Genomic DNA, 23,351 nt, shown 5'->3' on the forward strand with positions numbered 1-23,351 from the left:
TCTTTTATGTCATTCTATGTAGCAGGAATTTAGAAACAACTTTATGGCCAGGCTTGGTGGCTCACATCTGTAATCCCAGCACTTTGGGAGGCAGAGGCAGGCAGAACACGTGAGGCTAGGAGTTCGAGACCAGCCTGGCCAACATAATGAAACCCCATCTCTACTAAAAATACAAAAAATTAGCTGGGCATGGTGGAGGTGCACGCCTGTAATCCCAGCTACACTCAGGAGGCCGAGGCACGAGAATTGCTTGAAGCTGAGAGGCAGAGGTTGCAGTGAGCTGAGATCACACCATTGCACTCCAGCCTAGGTGACAGAGCGACAGATATTTTGCAGTTCGGTGAATAGTGAACTTTAAGGAAAATGGAGAATCTAAAATGCTTCTGAAAGTTCCAGTTGGATGTTTATAAGATGGGAGAAATTATAGCATGTTTGTGTGCAGATGGGAACGATAGAGGGAAAAGAGACCAGGAGACTTTGCAGCTGAGTTTTTTGAGGAGGTGTGGACAGGGTACAAGTGGAGAGGGGGTTAGACTTGACTTGAAGAAGGGCCAGCTCATCCTGGAAAAAGAAAGGAAAGTTTTATGATTTGACACCCCCTCCAAATTATAAAAAGCACTCTCCTGGTTTGTATATGTTAGCAGCTATTCCACACAACATAAAAGCTTAAAGCATGCCTTTGGACTGCCAGTCTGGTGTTGATGATAATGATACAGCTTCCTTTATGGACCATAATAAATAACTGGGCTGGGCATGGTGGCTCACGCCTGTAATCCCAGCACTTTGGGAGGCCAAGGTGTGAGAATCTCTTGAGCCCAGGAGTTTGAGACCAGCCTGGGCAACATAGTGAGACCCCCGTCTCTACAAAAAAGAACTGAATAAATGTTAGTGATGTTTATTTTTATTCTAAGTGGATGGGGCAAGAAGTAGGGGAGAGCAGCAGGCAGTTTGGGAAGGAAGAGGAGCCCTAGTGGCCTGAGCAGCCAGAACAGGGAGGAGAAGGGGAGGCCAGAAGACGGGGGGAGACTGAGCTTGCAGAGTCCCCGGGGTGAGGCTTGTGGGCATACTGACACAATGGAATACTACCGTGTAATGAAAAGGATGAGCAGCGTGGCTGAATCTCACCACCATCCTGCAGAGCCCAAGACACAGATACACACCAGGGCGTGCAGCAGGGTTCCTTCCAAAGTTCAAAGTTGAACAAAAGGAATCAAAACAGGTCAGGATGGTGGTTCCTGGGATGAAGGGGGCTGTTGGCTGGGAGGGAAATGAGAGCTTTAGGGGGCTAGACACTTCTAGCTTGATCTGAGTGATGGCTACTCAGGTGAATGTATTTGAAAAAATATATTGAGATTACATTTAAAATTTGTGTACTTTACTGTATGTTAAAATATATGTCAGTTAAATAAAAAAAGAGGGCCAGGCATGGTGGCACACAGCTGTAGTCCCAGCTGCTTGGGAGGCTGAGGCAGGAGGATCACTTGAGTGCAGGAATTCGAGGCTGCAGTGAGCTACGATTGTACCACTGTACTCCAGCATGGGTGACAGAGCAAGACTCTGTCTCTAAAAAAAAAAAAAGAACTGGACTCAGAGCTAGACTTTGACAGAAGGGCAGTGGGAAGAATGGGAAGTGTGTGGGTGTTAGAAAGGTCCTCAGGGGCAGTTGGGGGATTCATGAAGGGGAAAGGCCCGTGACTGGCTGTATGACCCTGGGAAGCCCCTGCCCTCTCTGGACCTCCTTTCCCCCACCCAGTCCTCATGAGAGTGCAGGCAGAACAGAAATAGGAGAGGGAAGGAGACAAAATCACCATGAGACTGAGCTTCTGGAGGACAGAGCCCTCTGATTCATGTCTGCGGCCCAGCTCCTGGCTCAGGGCCTTCAGGAAGTGTTGATTTGGTGAGGGGGCTGCAAAACCTGCCAGAAGTGGGGGCATCCAGGCCTGGGCCCCACAGTGGAGAATGAGGGCAGGTGGGCCAGGGCAGATCCAAGATAATTCAGAACACAGGATCTCTTGTATGTTCTCCTAGGTTCTTAGTCAAAAGCCCCTTTTCACTGGTTCTGACCTTGCCTCAGCTGAAACCAACATGGGATGGCTCAGCTGAAACCAACGTGGGATGGCTTCAGGCCATCCCAGGCATTCAGAGGGTTCATTTAATGACATTCGCTGAGGCCCTGCCTATGTCAGGCCCTTGGTGTTGAAGACGCAATCGTGAACAAAAATGAAAATACAATGTGATGGTCTCCTGAGTGTCTGAATGGGCTTGGTGGCTAAGTGCTGGGGCTCTGGGGCCAGGCTGCCTGGGTCACATCCTGGCTCCAAACTGCTTTGCTATGGCTTCGGGCAGTTACCTCATCTGTAAGATGGGACCAACAGTGCCTACCTTGCCTCCTTTTGTGAGGTCACTTATTAAAAGGGCTTAGCATGGTGCTTGACCCATTATTATTGTTATTATTATTATTATTACTACTACTTGAGACAGGGTCTCACTTTGTCACCCAGGCTGGAGTGCAGTGGCACAATCACAGCTCACTGCAGCCTCGACTTCCCAGCCTCCTCAAGTGATCCTCCCACCTTACCCTCCCAAGTAGCTGGGACCACAGGTGTGTGCCCCCACACCTGGCTAATTTGTTGTTGTTGTTGTTGTTTGAGATGGAGTCTTGCTCTGTCACCCAGGCTGGAGTGCAGTTGCACGATCTCGGCTCAAGGCAAACTCCGCCTCCTGGGTTCAAGTGATCTCCTGCCTCAGACTCCCGAGTAGCTGGGATTACAGGCACACACCACCACGCCTGGCTAATTTTTGTATTTTCAGTATAGACAGGGTTTCACCATTTTGGCCAGGCTGGTCTCGAACTCCTGGCCTCAGGTGATCTGCCTGCCTTGGCCTCCCAAAGTGCTGGAATTACAGGCGTGAGCCACCATGCCTGGCCAGACCCAATATTATTATCGTGATAGGGATAGGTTTATGAGGCTATAGGAGTATCAGACAGGGCCTCCTGGAGAAGGGGACATATTAGCTGAGGCCTAAAGGAGGCGTAGGAAGGAGTTTGCCAGCTAAAAGGGAGTGGAGGCAAGGAAAGAAAGGTCCCAGAAGAATGAGTTTGGCAGGGGCTTTGGCAACACTGCCAGGAGGGCTTCTTGCAGGGGAAGGGTGTCAGCAATATCTGGAGGTCTCATCCAGTTCCTTTCTTGAGTCCCCGCCTTTACTCCCCAGGTGGGCTGGCCTCCAGAGGAAGGGCAGTTCGTGGCAGTGGGTGGCGGAGGCTCCAATTTAGCTCTCAGGGATGAAGGGGCGAGGCTGGCTGTGGACTTTAAGGGAAATCCAAAGATAGCTCAACAGAAAAGGATGACTCGCAGCCTGATCTTCCCCTCAAGAGGAGGGAAGCAAGAATGAATCAGCCCCACAAGCTGAAATGAAGTTGCGGCGGGAAGTCAGTCCTGGCTTTGTGGCCCAAGGCCGCTCTGCCTCTGACTCACCTTGGCAGTGGGGCGGGTTGGGTGTGAATCTGGGCTCTGCAGCCCGGATTCCTAGCTTCCGGCTGGGGGCCTGAGGGGAGGCCTGGCTCCTCTTGAAACCTCAGTTTCTGCATCTGTGCAGTGGGGTAAGGAGGGTCAGGAGAGTGGTTATAGTGACTTATAAACAGAGCTGGGCACACAGTAGGGCCTCTGGAAGTGCCAGCCCCCCTCCTTTGCCCTCTTCCCTTTCACATCCTCTCTTGAGCGGATGTGAAACGGGTATGTGGGTGGTTTGGGGAGGTTTGGGGCCTCTGTTAGTCCCTTGATGGGTGAGTTGTCATCTAGATTCTGGTAAGGCATGAATAGAGGGAGAAAAGCAACAAAAAATCAGGAAAAGGGCAGCCACGCATTGTGTGTGAAAATCAAAAACAATAATAAAAATGATTCTTGGCCGGGGACAGTGGCTCACGCTTGTAATCCCAGCACTTTAGGAGGCTGAGGCGGGCAGATTGCTTGAGCCCAGGAGTTCAAGACCAGCATCTGCAACATAGTGAAACCCCATCTCTACTAAAAATACAAAAATTAGCCAGGCGTGGTGGCAGGTGCCTGTAATCCCAGCTACTTGGGGGCTAAGGCAGGAGAATCGCTTGAACTCTGGAGGCAGAGGTTGCAGTGAGCCGAAATCGCGCCACTGTACTCCAGCCTGGGTGACAGAGCAAGACTCCATCTCAACAAGAACAAAAAAAGATTCTCTCTTACATATTTGGTTCCCACTAAATGCCTCTGGGCTACTCTGTGTTTTAATCTTCACAGCAGTTCCGTGGGGAGGCAGTCCCATTTCACAGGTGAGGTAAACTGTTCAGAGGTGAAGCCACTTACCCAAGATCACACAGCCAGTGGATGGCAGAACCAGGATTTGGATCCTGATCTGTCTGAGTTCAAAGCCGTTGCTCTTTGCCTCAGATCTGGGCAGGGGACTGTTGCTGAGGTCTGCCCAGCCTACAGAGCTGGGAGGGCACTTAGAGGAGGAGGCCTCTGAGACAGGTTCAGACAAGGCAACAGTCTTCCACTGGATGGTCTGCCAGTTAGGAGTATAGATATGTTTAGAGAGAAATGGCAACTTCTGGCTTTAACATTTATTACAAAGATAAGAGCAGAGGCTGGTGAGTTACACTTCTTCCTCCCCACCAGGTGCTCTCTGCAGCTCTGGAAAAATGGTGTCCTCTTTGTTGGCCCGCCAGGGGGCGCCACCTCCTGCCCCGCCCCAGCCTCATACCCAGTTCTTCAGCTCGGCCAGCGGTAACTGAAGCCTCCCAGAATCCTGGATCCGGGCCCCTAGTACCCTCTTTCCCAGGGACCCAGGAGTCCGGCCTCCAGTCGCCTCCACTTGTAACTGAGAGCTGGAGGTCATCCATAGCAGCATAGTCAGAGTGTTTTTGATGAGGGTATGCAGAGTGGGGGTGACCATGTTCCCACCTGGGGCCTCAGGTGAGCCAAGGCCTCCCCACTTTAGCCAGCGTCCCCTCCAGCAGCCGTCAGCAGGCCAACCCACTCCAAGCCAGGGCCCCCTTTGGTCCTTGCACTTGAGGTGCTTTGTTCAGGGCTGGGTCAGGAGTGGCAGAGACGATGTCCACCACCTCAGTCCTGGGGAAAGTAGCCTGGTTCCTCCTCCGTGGGTCCTGGAGAGACAGAGAGACTGATGGAGAGGCAGGCCAGGAAGAGGGGGAATGAGAGTGGGACACACCGAGGCTCAGACAGAAACAGGTGGGCAGAAGTGGGAGACAGGGGGTAGGTGTTTCCGGGCCCCAAGGTCAGGAGGCAGGAGGGCATTTAGACAGAGACATTGGATGGACAGAGCCAGAGAATGTGCCCAGGACAGGCAGAGAGAGAGAGAGAGACCAAGCAAAGAGGGAGAAGGGCATCAAGGGTCAGTGAAGGGGAGAGGGTACACCATCTTCCTTCACTGCCAGTCCAGGCCCAAACTGAGTCCTTTCCTCCAGACAGTGCCGGAGCTGATGAGAAAAGGCGGCCTTGTCTCCCAGCCATCCCCCACCCCCTTAGCCAAATAGGGTGCCGGCCACAGGAACCCTGCCTCCAGGATGCCTTCCTGCCCAAGTCCCAGCCCCCTCACCAGCTATGTGGACTGCTGGCTGGGTTCTGGAATCTGCCTCGGCCCCAGGGCAGTGCTAAGCAGCTCCGTCAGGGCATCCAGCTTCCCCGCCAGCGTGTCAATCTGTTTCTCCAGGGCCCGGTGTGAGCTGTTCAGATTCTGCTGCAGGTCATACAGGATCATGTGCATCTGGGTGAGAGGAGAGGATCAGAGGTGTCAGGGGCTGGGGTCGACCCCCACCTGCTCCATAGCGTAAGGCAATGGAACCAATATTGACCACATCCTTATGGTCCTCTGAGGACTACCCTCAATAATAACTGTTACCATGTATTGACCACCTACCACTTCCCAGCTACCTGCCCAGGTGTTTCCCTATATGGTTTAAAATCCTCCTAAAAGCCACAGGGAGTGGGAATCCTGTTCCCGTCTTACAGCTGAGGAAACAGGCATGCAACAGTTAAATGACATGCCCAAAGCAGGTCCTGAAATAAGACGTAGAACATAGTAGGTGCTCATTAAATATTGCTAGCATGGATGATGCCTGACTTCCAAATCCATGTAATCTTTTACTACATTCTCTGGCTGGGATTCACTGCTTGATCCCTGAGGGTTTGTGGATTTTCTATGGAAATTCTTGAATTCTGTGTTTTTGGCTTGATAACCTTCAGAAATTACTGCCTGCCAATTCCTGCAGATCTGGGCCACTGCCTCCTCACTGAGACCTGCCATGCGGTTTTGGGGCCTGCATCTGTGACCGTGCTTACCATGGCATTTGTGCCAGGGGCCACTGTTTGAACTGCCGTGGGCTAACGAGAAAAAGCAAAGGCCACTGGATAAGCAGAAGATGCTGTGAGCCAGGCCAAGGGGGTGTTGTGACATCATTGTCCCTAAGCACTGGCGAAATCAAATGTTCTCAGCAGAAGAAGGGGGCAGGTAGCTGAGTCACGCCTTGGCCAGGCAAACGTGCGTGGAAGTCCCTGTGGCCCTGAGTACCCCTCCACAAGAGCAGCAGAGATTGAGTTTTACGGAAACAATGTCACCTGTGTCCTTGTCAGTGTTGTTCATTTTAATTGTATTGGTTTTGCCATCTATGGGCTTGGTTTGTAAATTTGCTTTGGTTTTATTGTATGAGTTGTAGTTGGAAGGAATTTTATATCCGTCCACATGTAAGTAACTTAACAATAAAGATAATTTGAAACCAAACACTGGGGTTCTTTGTGCAATTTTTTTTTTCCAGTTTGTAAGGGATCTGTGCCTTCCATGAATGTAAGAAGCTCTGTGGTGCATCATTCATTCCTTCCTTCCTTCATTCAACCACAGACCTTTACTGACTGCCTGTGTGTGCCAGGCCCCTGCCAAGGTTCCCTGTTCTAGGGCCAGATTTCTCTCCCTGTGGCCCCAACCTCCCCCTTCTTCAAGACCTCCTGCCATGGGATCCTAGTACCTTGGAGATGTCTACCATGGAGTTCACTTGTTCCCGGAGCTTCCGGTGTTTCAGCCGCACCTGGCGGAACCTGTGGGAAGAAGTGGGGAGTCAGTTTTACAAGCCTGGTCCCTGAATGTAGCTGTAGCTCAGGGGTGGAATGAAGGGAGGAGAGGCACATGAAGAAACGAAACAAAGAAAAAAAGTTGTCAAAGAGCTGAAAGAGTGGGAGAGGATGCACCCTGCCTCCCCACAAGTCCCCATCCCCAGTAGAAACCCAGGTACCCAGGTCCACAGACACGCCGAGATATGCAAAGACAAACCAGCACAGACACGTAGAGCCATGCATGGTCAGATCCAGGTGGACAAGCTGTTGAGTGAGACCACACCTGGGTGTCCTGACCCGGACAGGCATGGACACGCACACACACAGCCGTGCAGAGAGGTGACTTGGACATGGGTGCACATGGACACGTGTGCATACAAAGCGGCCCTCACGCGTTGATGGCGGCCAGCAGCTTGCGCTGATGCCTGCGGGCAGCATGAGACTCCTTCCTGCGAGTATGTTTGTAGAACATCCAGGCTTCTTGTAGCACTCGGGCAGCGGACTCCTTCATCTAGGAGTGGGTGGCACAGTGTCCGTGGAGATAGACCCTTACGGTTCTGGGAAGGCAGGGCTAGGGCTGGGACTCTTGGGTCCTAGGGGAAGCGGGGGGGCCTGGACTCCTGCCTCTTGGAAGAGGGGTGTGCCATGGGTGCCATATGCCCATCTCACCTCTTTGGTATACTGGATATCCATCATGAAGTTGTGCACGTGCTTCTCTGCCTTATTAAACTCCAGCTTCCGGGCCACCACGGCCACCAGCAGGGCTGTGCAGCAGACCCCCTGTGGGCACAACAGGCACTGTGGCATGAGGCTGTGCCACCGATTCCCTCCTTGAACCTGCCCAACAGCCACAGAAGGTAGGCACGACCATCCCCAGTTGACAGACAAGCAAAGAGGCTCAGAGAGGAGAGCCAAGGTCCCAGCTCAGAGTGGTGGAGCTAGAATCATAAATCGCATATGTCCGAGCCCAAATTTGATGCATAGTATTCACACCCACAGGATGGCCTCTTGAATGAAGGATAGGATTGGAGGAGTGAGAGGAAGGCTGGGTTCTGAGCCAGGGGCAGGCCTCTGGGTCCTCACTGCTCATGTGGTCAGCCATTGCATTGTGGAGGGCGACCATCCTTCTCCCACTCCCACAACCTCTTCCTAGCTCCAGCCCTGTCTTCTCTCTCCTGGACCATCTCCAGCCTCCCACTCATCCTCCCCTAACCCCCTTGGTCCCCTCTAATCTCCTAGGCTTCCACTGGCCTGAACTTCTCAGCCTGACTCCCAAGGCCTTCCAAGGTCTACACCTCCCACCCGGACAACTCAGCCCTGGCTCCACGCTGCCTGCCCTCCCTGAGCACCTTCCTCCGAACACTCATCCTCCTCCCTTCCTTCTCCCAATGCTCCTGGCCCTTCAAGGCCTTGGCGATTCCTAGCTGCTTGTGGCACCTGCTCACCTGTCCCCAAGTTAGAATGAATCTTCCTAGGAAGCATCCCCCACCCTATAGTTTCAGCTCTTGATCACTCAGAACAACTTCCAGTCACAAATACTGGCTCCAGGGGACTGCCTGAGTTCCAAGCCCAGCTCTGAGCAAGTTATTTAATCTCTCGGTATTTCAGTGTCTCATCTGTGAAGTGGCCTCATAGGGTTACTAGGTGGATTTCATGAATTACCCCTGGCAAGTGTGTAGGGCAGAGACTGGCACAGAGTATGTGCCCTGGAAAAGTAAGCTATTATGGCTCAACTGTGCCATGGAGCCTTTCTGCCAGGAGCAGGCTGTGAGCTCAAGTGCACAGTACCCTATCTCTCTAGGTTTCCGTTTCTCCTTCTGTCAAATGAGGGAGGAGGTCCTGAGCGGTGCTGCAGGTCCCTAACTGAATCTCTGCCTCTCTTCCCTTGCTCCACACCCTTCACCTGTGCACCTAGGGATTGGGGTCACCACATCCTTCACCTGTGCACCTAGGGATTGGGGGATGAATATGTCCTTCCTAGGCCCACATCTGGGCTAGGTGCTGGTGGCTTAGGTCCCCGAGAGTGAGGGGAACCCGATCTTGCAGGGAGGTGAAGGCCAAGGCATTAGGTGCTGGTCTCTAGAGGGGGCCAGGGCTGGGTGGGAGGACCTGAGTGACTGGGTCTATGGAGGGAAGGAGGTGGATGTCGGGGTTCAGGAAGAGGCTGACTCAGGCTGCAGAGCCTCTGCCTCATCCTTGAGGGCACAGGAGCTGGTGTGGGGTGGCTGGATGCCTGGGCACCCCCAGACCTGTTTACCGAGCACCTCCTGTGGGCTGGGCACTGTTGGAAGCACTTTACAAAGTTGAACCCATTTAATCATCTCAGCAAGCCCATGAGGAGCATCAGCATCCCCATTTTATAGATGAGGAAAGTGAGGACCCGAGAGATCACGTGGCTCGCCTGAGCTCCCCAGCCGGGAAGTGGCAGCCGCAGGATTCGGACCCAGGTAGCCTGGCCCCACAGGTATGGACTTGATAACTGGACTCTACACCCTTGGTGGAGGCTGGGAGACGATTTCCGCGTTCTGGAAGAAAATGGGGCTGCGAAGTCAGGAGCCTGGGTCCCTGAGGAGGATAAGGGCTGGGGCCCTAGGTTCTAGAGAGAGCAAGGACTTAGGGGCTGGATTCCTAGGTCTGATTTTTTATTTTATTTTTTAAGAGACAGGGTCTCTCTCTGCCACCCAGGCTGGAGTGCAGTGGTACGATCATAGCTCACTGTAACCTCAAACTCTTGGGCTCAAGTGATCCTCCCACCTTGGCCTCCCAAAATATTGGGATTACAGGTGAGTATCTTGTTCTTGAAGAGAGAATGGGGCTGTGTGGCCCCCAGACACTCAAGTTTCTCAGGAGCTGTCCCTGAGAGCCTGTGTTGAACCCATTTAATCATGGCTTCCTGGGGCCAGAGGATGACCAGTTTGGGATAGGCATCATGTCCCCAAGGCGGCTGTACTCACCATGACTCCAGTGCACAGGCAGACGATCTTGCCCCACATGGTGCCCGGCACCACGTCACCATAGCCGATGGTCAGGAATGTGATGGGGATCAGCCAAAGTGTGTCTGAAAGGTGCCCGGTGGCATTAACAGCCTGCCTATGGGGAAGGGTGGGTTAGTTCTAAAACACCACCATGGAGGTTTCCATGGTATTCACTCCCCCTCCCTCTATACCCTCCCCTCCCCTTCCCTCTGCTTCCGTCCCTTCCCCTCCCAGTATACACCCATAGTCCTAAGAATCACCTGGACAAAAAGCCATTAAGTTCTGAGCTTTGGAAAGCCTGCATGGCCTCCTTTCTGCTTTGTGACCTGGGCAAGTTGCTTAGCCACTCTGGGATTTGAGACTGGGTCTGGCCAATCCCAATGCCGGTATGGTCTCAGCTAGGCTACCCGGGCTGCTGTAGCATTCAGAGCATGTGGTTGAGGGTGGAGAGTCGAGAGGGGGCCAAAACCCAGTCAGACCCTGACTGGTGGCTACATCCACCTGGAGGAAGGGGTATATTTTTCTAATTTCCACAAAGATGCTGTGTGGTCCAGAAGTGGCCCTATCAGGACCAAAAAGGACTCTAAAAAGGCTTGGTGGGACTCGGCCTTCCTTTCCCCTCACTTCACAGAGGAGACATTTAAGTCCAGCCACGGAAGGAGTTGAAACATTGAGATTTGTCTAACTTTGTCCACAGGCCCCTTGCCGCAAGATCAGCAGGGAAAGCTTCATTTATGAGGGACCCAGACACCCCAGACCCACCGGGTTAGAGTTTCTAGGAGCAAAGATGGAATCTGCACTGTTCACAAACCCCACCCCCCCATTCCGAAGTACATTCTAGTTTCAGAACTTCTGCTTTGGAATTTGGAACTTTGACTTCCTCCCCATTCTCCCATCATTCAGATGAGAAACATGGTGGGGGGATCATTCATTAATCCTGATTCTGACCAATTTCCCAATTGTGAAAACTAAGGTCCTGGAAGGTGAAGGAGTTTAAAATAATGACAGAGGCCGGGCATGGTAATCCCAGCACTTTGGGAGGCTTAGGCAGGAGGATCACTTGAAATCAAGAGTTCAAAACCAGCCTGGGCAACATAGTAATGTGGTCTCTACTAAAAATACAAAAATTACTCAGGCATGGTGGTGCACATCCGTAATCCCAGCCACTTGGGAGGCTGAGGCACGAGAATCGCTTGAAGCTGGGAGGCAGAGATTGCAGGGAGCAGAGATTGTGCCACTGCACACCAGCCTGGATAATTGAGACTCCATCTCAAAAAAAAAGAACTGTCAGGGAGACTACAGATGGTGGAACGTGACACCCATTTTTCAGATGAGGAAACTGAGGCTCAGAGAGGAGAGATCTAAAGCCAGATCTTCTCATTCTCCTCCTGCCCTCAAGGATCTTTGCCACATACACTAGACCAGAAGTTCTCAACCTTGGTTGGGCCATAGAATCACCTGCACGGCTTGCTAAAGCGGATTGCTGGCCCTACCCTCCAGGATTCAGTAGGTCTGGAAGGGACCTGAGAGTTTTCATTTGCAAGTTCCCAGGTGATGCTGCTGGTCCTGAAACCACACTTTGAGGACCACTGGCTGAGATCACTCCCAACCTCTTTCTCTGTAAGGGATAGAAATTGAGGCGCAGCATCGGGTTACACAGTATCTAGCTGGCAATCAGGATCTAGTTCCAATTCTCTGCTTGGAATTATTTTCCAGAGCAGTTCCAAATCATCCCCTTCCTAGGGTCACAGAAAGCACCTACCTACAGTGCATTCCGTGCTAATTGGGAAAATATGTCCCCTTCCTCCAAGGCAGAGGCAACCCTTTAGGTAGGTCCCAGAGATTGGGAGACCGAACAGATGGCCTGGAAACCTGAGGCAGAGGTCAGGCAGCCGGAAGGGAAGGGCTTTCTAGGGTCTGTGTGTGCGTTTGGGGAGACTGAACGCTGCAGGTGGAGGATTGGTTGGGGGCTTGTCTGTTGGTTCCTCTCACCCCAGTTGATGGGAGTGTGGGCAAATTTCAGCCAGCAAGAGGAGAAGGGGTCAAAGTGTGAACTTTCTCCACTGCTTGGTCCTAGGAGGCCTCAACCTGCACGCGGCACACGACGGCCGCCGTGGCTGTCCGGGGTTCCCTGCCCTGCGCATTTATGCCTCCAGCACCCTCACCTCTCGGCCACGGACAGCACCCAGGCGGTGGTCAGCCAGAGGCCAAGCGTGAGGCCGAGCAGCAGGCGGCCAGGGTGCGTGTTCATGTAAAGCTTGGCCACGAACCAGTGGCGGAAGCGGACTTGGTTGAGAGCTCCGATGCTGCGGTAGGAAGCGTTGAGCAGGACGCCGCTGCGCAGGAGCACCGCGCGGGGCACCAGGTAGAGACGCAGCAGCATGGCCAGGGACAGCAGCGCTTCCCCTTGGCCCAGGAATCCCGGCCAGGGCTGCGGGGAGGTCAGCGGCGCCCCTAAATCCTGCACGCACGGCGGGCCCCGCACGGGCGCCGGGTGCAGCCCACACACCACCAGCTCCAGCACGATCTGCGCCGCCTGCCGCCGGGTCAGCGCCACGCGCCAGTCCCGCAGCCCGTTGTCGGTCATGAACAGCTGCCGGGAAGGGGCCAAGAAGGGAGGGGTCAGGAGCAGATCAGGCTCAGGTCAGGCGGCGGCCCGCGCCTGCCTGCGCCCTGAGATAAGTGGGGTGTGCCCGCCTGGCCAGGAGGGAGGGAGATAGCGCAGGGCGGGAGAGGGATAGGGAGGGAGCGTGACAGGACTTGAGGAAGACATCTCTCCACTTATTCCTCCTTCACCACCCACCCCACTAGTTTCAGCCCACTTCCAGCCTTTGAACACTGACTGAGCGCCGACTGTGTGCCTGACATTGTTCTATGTGCTAAGGATACACAGTGAACCAAACAGACCCCCTGCCTCCCTAGAGCTTGCATTCCACATGCCTGGAGCTCGCTCCTACTCCCGTTTCGGTTGACACGCGTAATAACTGTAATAATAATATCAGCAATAACAAAGCCATGGGCCGGGCGCGATGGCTTACGCCTGTAATCCCAGCACTTTGGGAGGCTGCGGTGGGTGGATCACTTGAGGTCAAGAGTTCGAGACAAGCCTGGCCAACATGGTGAAACTCCATCTCTACTGAAAAATACAAAAATAAGCCGGGCATGGTGGCGCACAGCTATAGTCCCAGCTTCTCGGCAGTCTGAGGTAGGAGAATCACTTAAACCCAGGAGACAGAGGTTGCAGTGAGCCGAGGTCACACCACTGCACTCTAGCCTGGGTGACAGAGCGAGACTCCATCTCAAAATAAACAAAACAATAACAAAATCAGCATGTACCAGGCACTGTGGATACGCCAGGCACTGCTCTATCCCGTTTACATGTTGTGACTTAGTAAATACTCACAACCCAGTGAGATTGATATTATTATTGCCCCCATTTTATAGATGTGGAAACTGAGGCCCAGGTCCCTTCCATGGGCAATGGCGCACTGGGCTACAGGCCACTTAACTACTCTATGATAAGATGATAATGTGCACTGTTTACTGAACACCTCTTATGTGCCAGGCACTGCTCAGAGAATTGCCACACATGGCCGATAATCCCCATTTTACAGGCAAAGTTATGACAGGAGAGGGGGAAGAGGGGAAAGGGAATGGAGCAACAGGATCTGGGGCAATGGGGCAATAGGGGATGGGATGTGTCTGGGTGAGACCCAAGGTGGGGTATGGATGGGGAGAGCTCCTGGGTCTGGGGCAAGAGGGAGGTTATTGGCACAGAGATAGGGTGATTAGGAGTGGGCACCCCGGGACTGGACCAGGTGCAGTGGCTCAAGCCTGTAATCCTAGCACTTTGGGAGGACAAGGTGGGCAGATTGCTTGAACTCAGTAGTTGGAGACCAGCCTGGACAACATAGTGAAAACCCGTTTCTACTAAAATACAAAAAAATTAGCTGGGCGTGGTGGCATCTGCCTGTAGTTGCAGCTACTTAGGAGGCTGAGGCATGAGAATTGTTTGAACCCAGGAGGTGGAGGTTGCAGTGAGCAGAGATCGTGCCACTCCACTTTAGCCTGGGCAACAGAGCAAGACCCTGTCTCAAAAAAAAAAAAAAAAAAAAAAAAAAAAGGAGTGGGCACCCCTAGGACCTTAGGTTGCTTGAGGACTGGATTGGGGATGCAATGTTGGAGCATAGAGATCTGGGAAGCTGAGTGCCTGGGAGCAGAGTGGACAGAGGCCTGGCGGCGGAAGCAGGGCTGCAAGGGCGCTCTCAGCATCCGTGAGTGTGCAAGGGGGGACTGGGGACTACAGGGGAAGAGTGGGGCTGGCTGGGGAGGCTCTGCCTGTCTGCTCATGGTTCATCCCATCTGGGTGGGTGAGGGTGCGGACACAGCATCTAGGACAGAGGAACTTCATTACTCAGATCAGGAGTAGGAGGAGGGTGGAAAGTGTGAGCTGACAAGGCGCTGAGGGGGTTGGAGGTAGCAAGGCTTGGGGGCGGGGCCTGCCCTACCTGGACCTCTTTGGCATGAAAGGCCACGATGAGGCAGAGGAGTAAGAAGGTGGAAACGCTGATCATGCATTTAACCAGGAACAGGTAGAGCGCCCACTGTCAGGGGGGACAGAAAAAGGGGTGTGAGATCCCAGGTCTCCCTCCACCTGGCCCTCCACCTTTCCTTCAAAACCACCATTTTTTTTTCGATTCCCAATTTTCCTAGCCTCCTTCCCCTGCAAATCAGTCCGTCTTGATGTGTCGGTTCTGGAGAAGTCTCAAAACCATCATCTGGGCCCAGTGCGGTGGCTCACACCTGTAATCCCAACACGCTGGGAGGCCGAGGCAGGTGGATCACCGAAGGTCGGGAGTTTGAGACCCCCTGGCCAACATGGTGAAACCCAGTCTCTACTAAAAAAACAAAAATTAGCTGGGCGTGTAATCCCAGCTACTTGGGAGGCTGAGGAACCAGAATCTCTTGAACCCAGGAGGTGGAAGTTGCAGTGAGCTGAGAGATCACGCCACTGCACTCCAGCCTGGGCAACAGAGCGAGTCTCCGTCTCGAAACAAGCAAGCAAGCAAACAAACAAACAAAATAAACACCATCATCTGGTCCCCAGGAATGCTCTCTTTCTCCCCAACAGGACAACCCTGTCCAGATGCTGGTGTCTACCCTCTTCCTCAGCTCTTCTCCCAAGACCCATACCCATGAAGGGGGACCTTGAAACTCACATTCCTTCTTATTCCTGTCCCATTTCCCATCAAAAATAGTTCTTCAGGTGTGTGTGTGTGTGTGTGTGTGTGTGTGTGTGTGTGGTGTCTAGAAAAAGACATCTAGCCTCTAGAGAGTGCCCCCTCCCCTTCCCTTCTACCCAGCTGGTGTTGCCCTAGAAACCAACTTCAATCAACCCCAACCCCAAATCTGGAAGAATGTAGAAACTACCATTCAATCCTCAAAGACTGAGTCACACCCTTCTCTGCTCTCATCCGGAGGGCTGAGTCCCTGAGACCCAGCCTCAGCTCTGAGACAGCCCCCTCGGTTCTGCCCCCCTGCAGCTCCCCACCCCCACCCCCTCTTCTGGCTCTAAGCCCAGGGCAGATCTGGCCGGAAGCACAGGGCCTCCAGAAACCACGGAGTAGTTGTTGCTTTTTTTTTTTTTTTTTTCCTCTCTTTGTGTGGCACAACCTTGGAGGAATCTAGAATTCTGGAGAGAGGGATTTAGAGGGGATTGGGACTGTTGGATTTCCTAAGAGGGGTTGGTCCCTGCCTGGCGGGTATTTGCAGGGGGAGGGGACCACCTGGGCGTGCTTACAAAGCACTGCACCTGTTTCTCCTAAGAGGGCTGCCAGCTCCCCTGGCTGGGCCAGCATCCCGCCTCTGAGCAGGGGAAGAGGGCCAGTTTCCTGCCCCAGGGGCCTGCTCCCCAACCCCCTACCAGAACAATAGTGCTGTTGTCACCAGCCCCCCCCCACCTTCTATGGCTCCCTGATTCCCTGCCTCTTTCTTCAGTCTGTCTTAACTGCCCACACCACTAGACAACAAGCTCCCTCCTCACACTGTAATTTGCTTCTCTGGTTGTCCTCTCTACTTTTCCATTTCCTCTTCCCCCAAATCCCGGACCTGTCTGCACTTGGGCCTGTACTCTGTTCTCTGAATTTCCCTGTTTCTAGGGACGGTTGTTTCTGTCTGTCTATGTGTTTTGAGGGTCTTTGTTTCTATTGTCTTTTTTTTTTTTTTTTTTTTTTTTGAGACGGAGTCTTGCTCTGTCACCCAGGCTGGAGTGCAGTGGTGCGATCTTGGCTCAATGCAAGCTCAGCCTCCCGGGTTCACACCATTCTCCTGCCTCAGCCTCCCGAGTAGCTGGGACTACAGGCACACGCTGCCATGCCTGGCTAATTTTTTGTGTTTTTAGTAGAGATGGGGTTTCACCGTGTTAGCCAGGATGGTCTCGATCTCCTGACCCCGTGATCCGCCCGCCTTGACCTCCCAAAGTGCTGGGATTACAGGCGTGAGCCACTGCGCCCGGCCCTCTATTGTCTTTTCTAACGCTGTGTGTGTATCTCTCACTGGTGGATTTCTCAGTAGCTTGATAGCCCTATTTGTCTTTCCCTGTAGCTGTACCTCTCTATCTTTCTGCATCTTTGTCTCCATCTCTCTGTCTTTTTCTCTCCATGTATCTCTGTGCCTCTGTCTCTCTCTGTACCTCTCCCCATCCCTCCTCCTCCACCCCACCTGGTACTTTTGGATATCTCTATCCGGTTCCCTTGGACTCCCTAGGGTTTTGCACCTGCCTCTCTGCCAGCCCCTCCCCCTGGGGAGCAGGTGTCTGGGTCCTTTGCAGAAATGAGCTCATTAGGTTGAGATGGAGGTGGTGAGGGGCGGTGGATGTTATTAAGAGAGCCCTCAAAAGGGGACTGAGGAGCTGTGGCTCAAGCCTGTAATCCCAGCACTTTGAGGCAGGAGGATTGCCTGAGTCCAGGAGTTCAAGACCAGCCTAGGCAACAAAGCAAGGTCCCATCTCTACAAAAAATAAAATAAAACGGGAGGAGGGTGACCCTTAGGTTCGTGTATTTTAACCCTCATCCCAATTTACAGATGGGGAAACTGAGGTTCAGAGGGTTGTAACAGCTTCCCCAAGGTCCCACTGATAGAGGCAGTAGCCTGGCCATGGTGGAGGGAAGGAACAAATGAGGGGTGACAAAGCAGAGGGGGGAAGTGGAGTAGGATGGACCCCGTCTCTTCCCATCTGCCAGGGTCACTGTGTTCCCACCTCGGCTGCTGGGTGCGGTGCTTCAGCGTGGGAGCGGCGGGCAGGCCCTGGCCATGCTTCCTGTTGGCATGGACTTCGGCTGCCCCACCCCCTCGGTGCCCGCCGCTGGCCAGAGGAAGCTGCTTGCCTGACCCTCCATGTGGTCCTGGTCACTTCAGAGCTGCCCACCACCCCCTCCAGATCCAAGTCGGAACATCAGACCCTCAGGAATCTACCCAATCTTCAAATCAGTGTCCGCATCTGGCCCTACCGGCCCAGTTCCACAACCCTTCCGCCAGAGAGGTCTCCAGCCCCTCCTTTCCTGTTGAGCAAGTCTGTTCTCCCCTCAAGCCACTTATTCCAACCCTTGTCCTTGATCTGCCCCATCACTGGCCTGACCAGGGCTGGAATGTGACGGAAGCCTGCTGAGACCTGCCCTGACCCCACTTTCCCCTTTCTTCCCTACTCACCACTTGTCTTCAGAGTCAGCCCCTCTTCCCCAAAGACAATCAAAACCCCCTTCTCCTTAAGACTCAGGAATCCAAGACCCAGCCCCCTCCTCCCCTGGTACCTAGGAGTCCAGGCCACTGTAAGCCTACCTCTCCACTATTTCCCTGACTAATCAGCATGCAGATTTGGGGAGAAATTGAGCTTGTAAACAGTGGAGACTGGGTTGGGGTGGGAGGGAGGGAGGCAGGTCGGGGGAGAGGTTTGTTTCCCATTTCCCATCCCCACCCCCAAGGCAGTTTTTTCTGTCCTTTGCATCTAAGGCACTGGGTAAACATCAGAGGTTAGTTAAGGACCAAAGAGCTGCTGCCTACTGGAAGAACTTTGTCTTTCCTCTACTCTCCCTTCACCAAACCTGGGGCTACCTCTACCCTTATTGGCTCTTGTGGGGCTTGAGTGTCTGATCAGCCACCCTCTGGCCTCCAGGGGTCCTGGACCTCCTGCCGTCTAATGGCAACATCTTCAAAGACTGAAACACTGAAACAAATATTCCCTTCCTTTTGCAGAGAAGGTCCCCAGCAACTCTCTCCTGGGAGCACCCAGGAGTCCCAGCCAAAGCCCCTCCTCTCTCAGACCCAGGAGTCCAGGCCCCCAACCTCTCCTCCCTCAGATCCAGGAGTCCTGACCCCCAGCCCCTCCTCCCTCAGACCCAGGAGTCCAGACCCCAGCCCCTCTCCCTCAGACCCAGGAGTCCAGAGCCCAGTCCCTCATCCCTCAGACCCAGGAGTCCAGACCCCAGCCCCTCCTCCCTCAGACTCAGGAGTCCTGACCCTCAGCCCCTCCTCCCTCAGACCCAGGAGCCCAGGTCCCCAGCCCCTCATCCCTCAGACCCAGGAGTCCAGACCCCAACCTCTCCTCCCTCAGACCCAGGAGTCCAGGCCCTCAGCCCCTCCTCCCTCAGACCCAGGAGTCCAGGCCCTCAGCCCCTCCTCCCTCAGACCCAGGAGTCCAGGCCCTCAGCCCCTCCTCCCTCAGACCCAGGAGTCCAGGCCCTCAGTCCCTCCTCCCTCAGACCCAGGAGTCCTGACCCTCAGCCCCTCCTCCCTCAGACCCAGGAGTCCAGGCCCTCAGTCCCTCCTCCCTCAGACCCATGAGTCCAGGCCCCCAGGCCATCCTCCCTCAGACCCAGGAGTCCAGACCCCAGCCCCTCCTCCCTCAGACCCAGGAGTCCAGACCCCAGCCCCTCCTCCCTCAGACCCAGGAGTCCTGACCCCCAGCCCCTCCTCCCTCAGACCCAGGAGTCCTGACCCCCAGCCCCTCCTCCCTCAGACCCAGGAGTCCTGACCCCCAGCCCCTCCTCCCTCAGACCCAGGAGTCCTGACCCCCAGCCTCTCCTCCCTCAGACCCAGGAGTACAAGTCCCCAGTCCCTCCTCTCTCGACCCAGGAGTCCTGACCCCCAGCCCCTCCTCCCTCAGACCTAGGAGTCCCAGCTCCCAGCCACCATGCCCCACTCACCGAGCACCCCCCGAACCACAGCATCTCTGCATGCAGCACCATGAGTCCAATGCCAGTTCCCGCCAACACCAGCGCCCAGCCGGCCAGAGACTTCTCCTGCTCCAGCAAGCGCTTTCGGCGTCTCAGGGCCCCCAGGCCAAGCACCAGATCCCCGCCCATGGCCCCCGGGGTCTTGGGGCTCAGCCAGCTTCCTGCCCAGGGTCCCCCACCTCGCAGCACGCACAGGGCAGCCACTGTGGCTTGCAGGTCGTCAGCCTGCTCTGCTGGCTCTGGGACTTTTGCTCTGAGGCACAGCAGAGCCCTGTGCCCTCTGGGGAGTGGTGACGGCCAGACAGGGCGGGGAGGGGCAGGGGAGGCCCCAGGGTAGGGGGAGGCTCCCCAGCTCCCCCTTTTGAGAATAAGGAGGGGCTAGGGTGTGTCTTGGGGCAGAGCAAGAAAGAGACGTCCATCCACGTGGATAAAGACACACACAGACACACGATGGGCTTTGTCACACACAATGGTCTGTACCTTGTGACACACACCTCCACTCACCACACCCAGACACCGAAGGACACTCCACGGCCCAAGACGGAGACTAACACACCAGGGCACACAACACAACCTACACAGAGTGACTCACAACTCCCAGCAAGCTCTGAAACCCACAGCCACACCCAGACACCACACACATGGTGTGACACACACGAGCACTTAGCAAGCAGACAGTGTCCCGTGGCACACACAGCCACCCAAACACCGTCCACACACAGGCACAAATATTACACTCAAAGTTGTCACAACTTTCTCTGACACAAAGAGCCACACCCAAACACCACAAATAAGATGATGCACATCTGTGGCCACACAAACACAACATACACCAGGTGTTACACAAACACACAATATATATTAAAGTAGTGACGCCCTGATGCCACACACCACACACCTTAACAAACACTGTGCAGTCCCAGTTTCCTAAACACTACACACCCTTGGAATGAAACCCAATACGTGTAGACACACAACATTTAGGGACACACCTATAGCAGCCCCCAATCACCCAGCACCTAGAGAATTGCACATACATTGTGGCGCCTGTTGACTCGAACACAAGTGCTCGCAGTGATGATTCAAAACACACTGATTCAGCACGTTCCAATGTGTGATGCGACTCAAATGTATGGTCAGAGGACAAGCTGAGTGGATGCATGCAGAGACCTACAAGGTACAGCGACACACAGAGAAACCCAAGAAGCACATGCCTGAAGCAAGATGATTCTGGTATATTCTGGCCACACAGGACACGACCCAGGATGATGCCCTGGGGGAGGGGGATGGGGTTGGACCTTCATAGACTCCAGTGCCCAAATGCAACATACAGCTGGGTGCAGTGGCTCATGCCTGTAATCCCAGCAGTTTGGGAGGCTGAGGTGGGAGGACTGCTGGAGCCCAGGAGTTTGAGACCTGCCTGGGCAACATAGCAAGATCCTATCTCTAAAACAAGCAAAAACAAAAAAACAAACGCAACATACACCATCACCTCTGACCCATGAGCCACACTCAAACATGACATACAATATCTCCACACAACCCAACACGTTATATTCCAACATGCGTGGCCACACAAACAACATACACGGAGTAATACACCAGCACACAGTAACACAAAACACATAGACACAACGTTTCCCAACACACCCAACCTTCCACAAACGACCACGTGTCCCATAAAACACCAGATGTCACCACTCACTGATACCACTGACACTGAGGTCTACCGCCACCCACACAACACCAGCATCGGGGGAGGGGGTGTATCCTCCGACACAACATAACACACAGCTACACAAACACAAGACACTTGGGGTGGTTGGCACGCAGGGTGGGTGCTGGGGGCTGAGAAGGAAGAGGCCCCCAACAGGGACATGGACCCTGATGTGAGACACAGCAAATGCAAGTGTGGAATGCGCATGGTGACTCCCAGAGCGACACACGACATAGGACATCACCATGTGTCGCAGCACGAGCTACTCATGGATCTCTACACCATACGCTCTGACACAGATCAAACCCTCCTGTGGAGACACACAGGCATGCACTGACCTGGTGACGCACATCACCTCCCAGCATCGTGCACTGACCTGGTGACACTGCCCTTGGCCTCATGCACACCCCTCTGCAAGGAACCTTCGGACACAACCCTCCCCCTCCTTGTGTCCTAGGTCATGTGGGACCCTGGACCCGCCAGCCCCAGGGAAGCGAGACACGCACAGACATGTCTGGCTGCACACCGAGGCAGCCCACACAAACACACCCAGAGACACCAAACCATACACACGGACACGCCCAGTGGCAAAAACACAACCCTCGCGGGGGCTCCGCCCCTCGGCACACACATGATTACCCACTCGGCGAGACTTGGCGGGAGAGGGCTGGAGACACACCCGGGCGCGCCCAGACACCACACATGCGTCCACTTGGGGAAAGTGCAGCCGCCAGGCACTCCCGAGCCTGCAGCCTGGGCACCCCTGCCCACTGGCCGCCCGGCTCGCTGCGTCTCTCTCCTCCCTCTCCGGCTCTTTCTCTGGTTCTTTGGGCCTTGCTTCCTGTCTCAGTCTTTCCTGATGTGGAAGCCTCTGCGTTTGTCTTTTTTTTTTTTTTTTTGAGATAGAGTCTTGCTCTGTCTCCCATGGCTGGAGTGCAGTGGCACGATCTTGGCTCACTGCAACCTCTGCCTCCCAGGTTCAAGCAATTCTCCTACATCAACCTCCTGAGTAGCTGATATTACAGGTGTGCACCACCACACCCAGCTAATTTTTGTATTTTTAGTAGAGACGAGGTTTCACCATGTTGGCCAGGCTGGTCGTGAACTTCTGACCTCAGGTGATCCACCCGCCTCGGCCTCCCAAAGTGTTGGGATTACAGGCATGAGCCACCGCGCCTGGCCAGGTTTGTCTTTATCTCTGTCTCTGTCTGTCTGTCTCCGTTTTTCTCTCCCAGTACCTTTGTCTCTCTCTGTCTCTCTTCACTCTGTCTCTCTGTCTCTGCCTCTCTTAGCCTCTCTGTGTCTCTCTCATCTCTCTGTCCCTTTCTCCATCTTCATGTCCCTCTCTGCTCCTGTTTCCTTCTTTCCCCGTCACTGTCTCTCTGTTATGTCTCTCTCCGTGTTCATCGTTGCCTGTGTCTCTGTCATCGTGTGTCACTCTGTCTCCATGTCTCTGTCTCTAGGGCCCTCTGTTTTTGTCTGTCTCTTGCTGAATCAGTGTTTCTCTCTGTCTCTGTTTCACTCTCTTCCTGCCTCCTGGTCTCCTCTTGGGTCTCTCTCTGTCTCTCTCCGGGCCTCTCTATGCTTGTCTCTGCCTCAGTTTCTCTCTGCTGTTCATTGGCACATCTATGGACAGCCTGGTTCCTTCTGGTTCTACCCCAGTCCCACTCAGGGGTTGAGGGCCAGTGATCCAGAGACTGTGGCCACCCGAGGGTCAGAAGCCACTAAATAGAGAGCGCTCCAGCTGCGGCCATGCCATGGCATCTGTGTCCCAGTTCAGGCACTTGTGAAAAACGGAGACAGAGACTGACACAGAGGGAGAGAGAGATAATCAGAGAGACCTCGAGGCGTTCAGCCAGGGATGGTGGGGGGCATGTATTAAAAAAATCAAAGAGACCCACAGGTGCAGAGAAACCGGAAAACAGAATCAAGACACGGAAGTTAGAGCACAGAGAAATTTTGTCTCCAAATAGGCCATGACTGAAAGAGAAAAACAGCGAAGGCTGGGCATGGGCCTGCCCGGGTGGCAGTGATGGGGTTACAGTGGGAAAGGCACCTGCCTTCAAACTGCAGTCCTGGGATGCAGGGGTCAGTCCTAGGAAACTGCTTCACCCCTCAGCCAGCTGCCTCCAGCCCAGGGAGGGGCTAAGGGGGGAGGGAGAGGTGACTCAGGGCCCCAGGGCTTCTTGTGACTCACGCTTGGTCTCAATCCTAGAATGGGGAGTGGAGGGAGAGAGGGGTTTGTGTAAAAGAGAGGGAGAGAAAATAGTAGAGGACCTCAAAATGCCTAAGAGGAAGGGTCCAGGAGGAAGAAGCTGGGGGTCTGGACTCCTGG

The 23,351-nt window shown here is 54.1% G+C and overlaps 1 protein-coding gene across 6 annotated transcripts; it reads right to left on the reverse strand.

The window, feature by feature from the left end:
* Positions 1 to 4,579: 4,579 nt before the first annotated feature.
* KCNN4 (potassium calcium-activated channel subfamily N member 4) lies at positions 4,580 to 21,686 on the reverse strand. 6 transcript variants are annotated; one of them, XM_054463490.2, is made up of 9 exons: positions 19,270 to 21,686; positions 14,578 to 14,673; positions 12,235 to 12,662; positions 10,049 to 10,184; positions 7,764 to 7,874; positions 7,487 to 7,605; positions 7,010 to 7,079; positions 5,587 to 5,754; positions 4,580 to 5,134 (listed from the first exon to the last, which is right to left on the reverse strand). In XM_054463490.2, exons 1-8 carry the CDS (start codon positions 19,426 to 19,428, stop codon positions 5,590 to 5,592), a joined length of 1,284 nt encoding a protein of 427 aa, XP_054319465.1. In that variant the 5' UTR covers positions 19,429 to 21,686; the 3' UTR covers positions 4,580 to 5,134; positions 5,587 to 5,589. The 6 variants fall into 6 exon arrangements, with proteins under 6 accessions (XP_054319465.1, XP_054319469.1, XP_054319468.1 ...); XM_054463494.2 differs by having other exon boundaries at positions 21,393 to 21,410; XM_054463493.2 differs by having other exon boundaries at positions 19,794 to 19,932.
* Positions 21,687 to 23,351: the final 1,665 nt, after the last annotated feature.

This window comes from Pongo pygmaeus, chromosome 20 (assembly GCF_028885625.2).
Source record: "Pongo pygmaeus isolate AG05252 chromosome 20, NHGRI_mPonPyg2-v2.0_pri, whole genome shotgun sequence".
In the NCBI taxonomy this organism is placed as follows: Eukaryota; Metazoa; Chordata; class Mammalia; order Primates; family Hominidae; genus Pongo; species Pongo pygmaeus.

Bases quoted from the DNA above. Each gene is read 5' to 3' on its own strand.
- KCNN4 (XM_063658042.1), bottom strand. From the start codon at position 19,718: ATGGACGTCTCTTTCTTGCTCTGCCCCAAGACACACCCTAGCCCCTCC. The intron at 12,663-14,577 runs GTAGGGCAGGCC...CCTTCCCGGCAG, and splicing joins TTCATGCCAAAGAGGTCCAG to CTGTTCATGACCGACAACGG. The intron at 10,185-12,234 runs GTGAGGGTGCTG...CCTTCCCCATAG, and splicing joins GTGCTGTCCGTGGCCGAGAG to GCAGGCTGTTAATGCCACCG.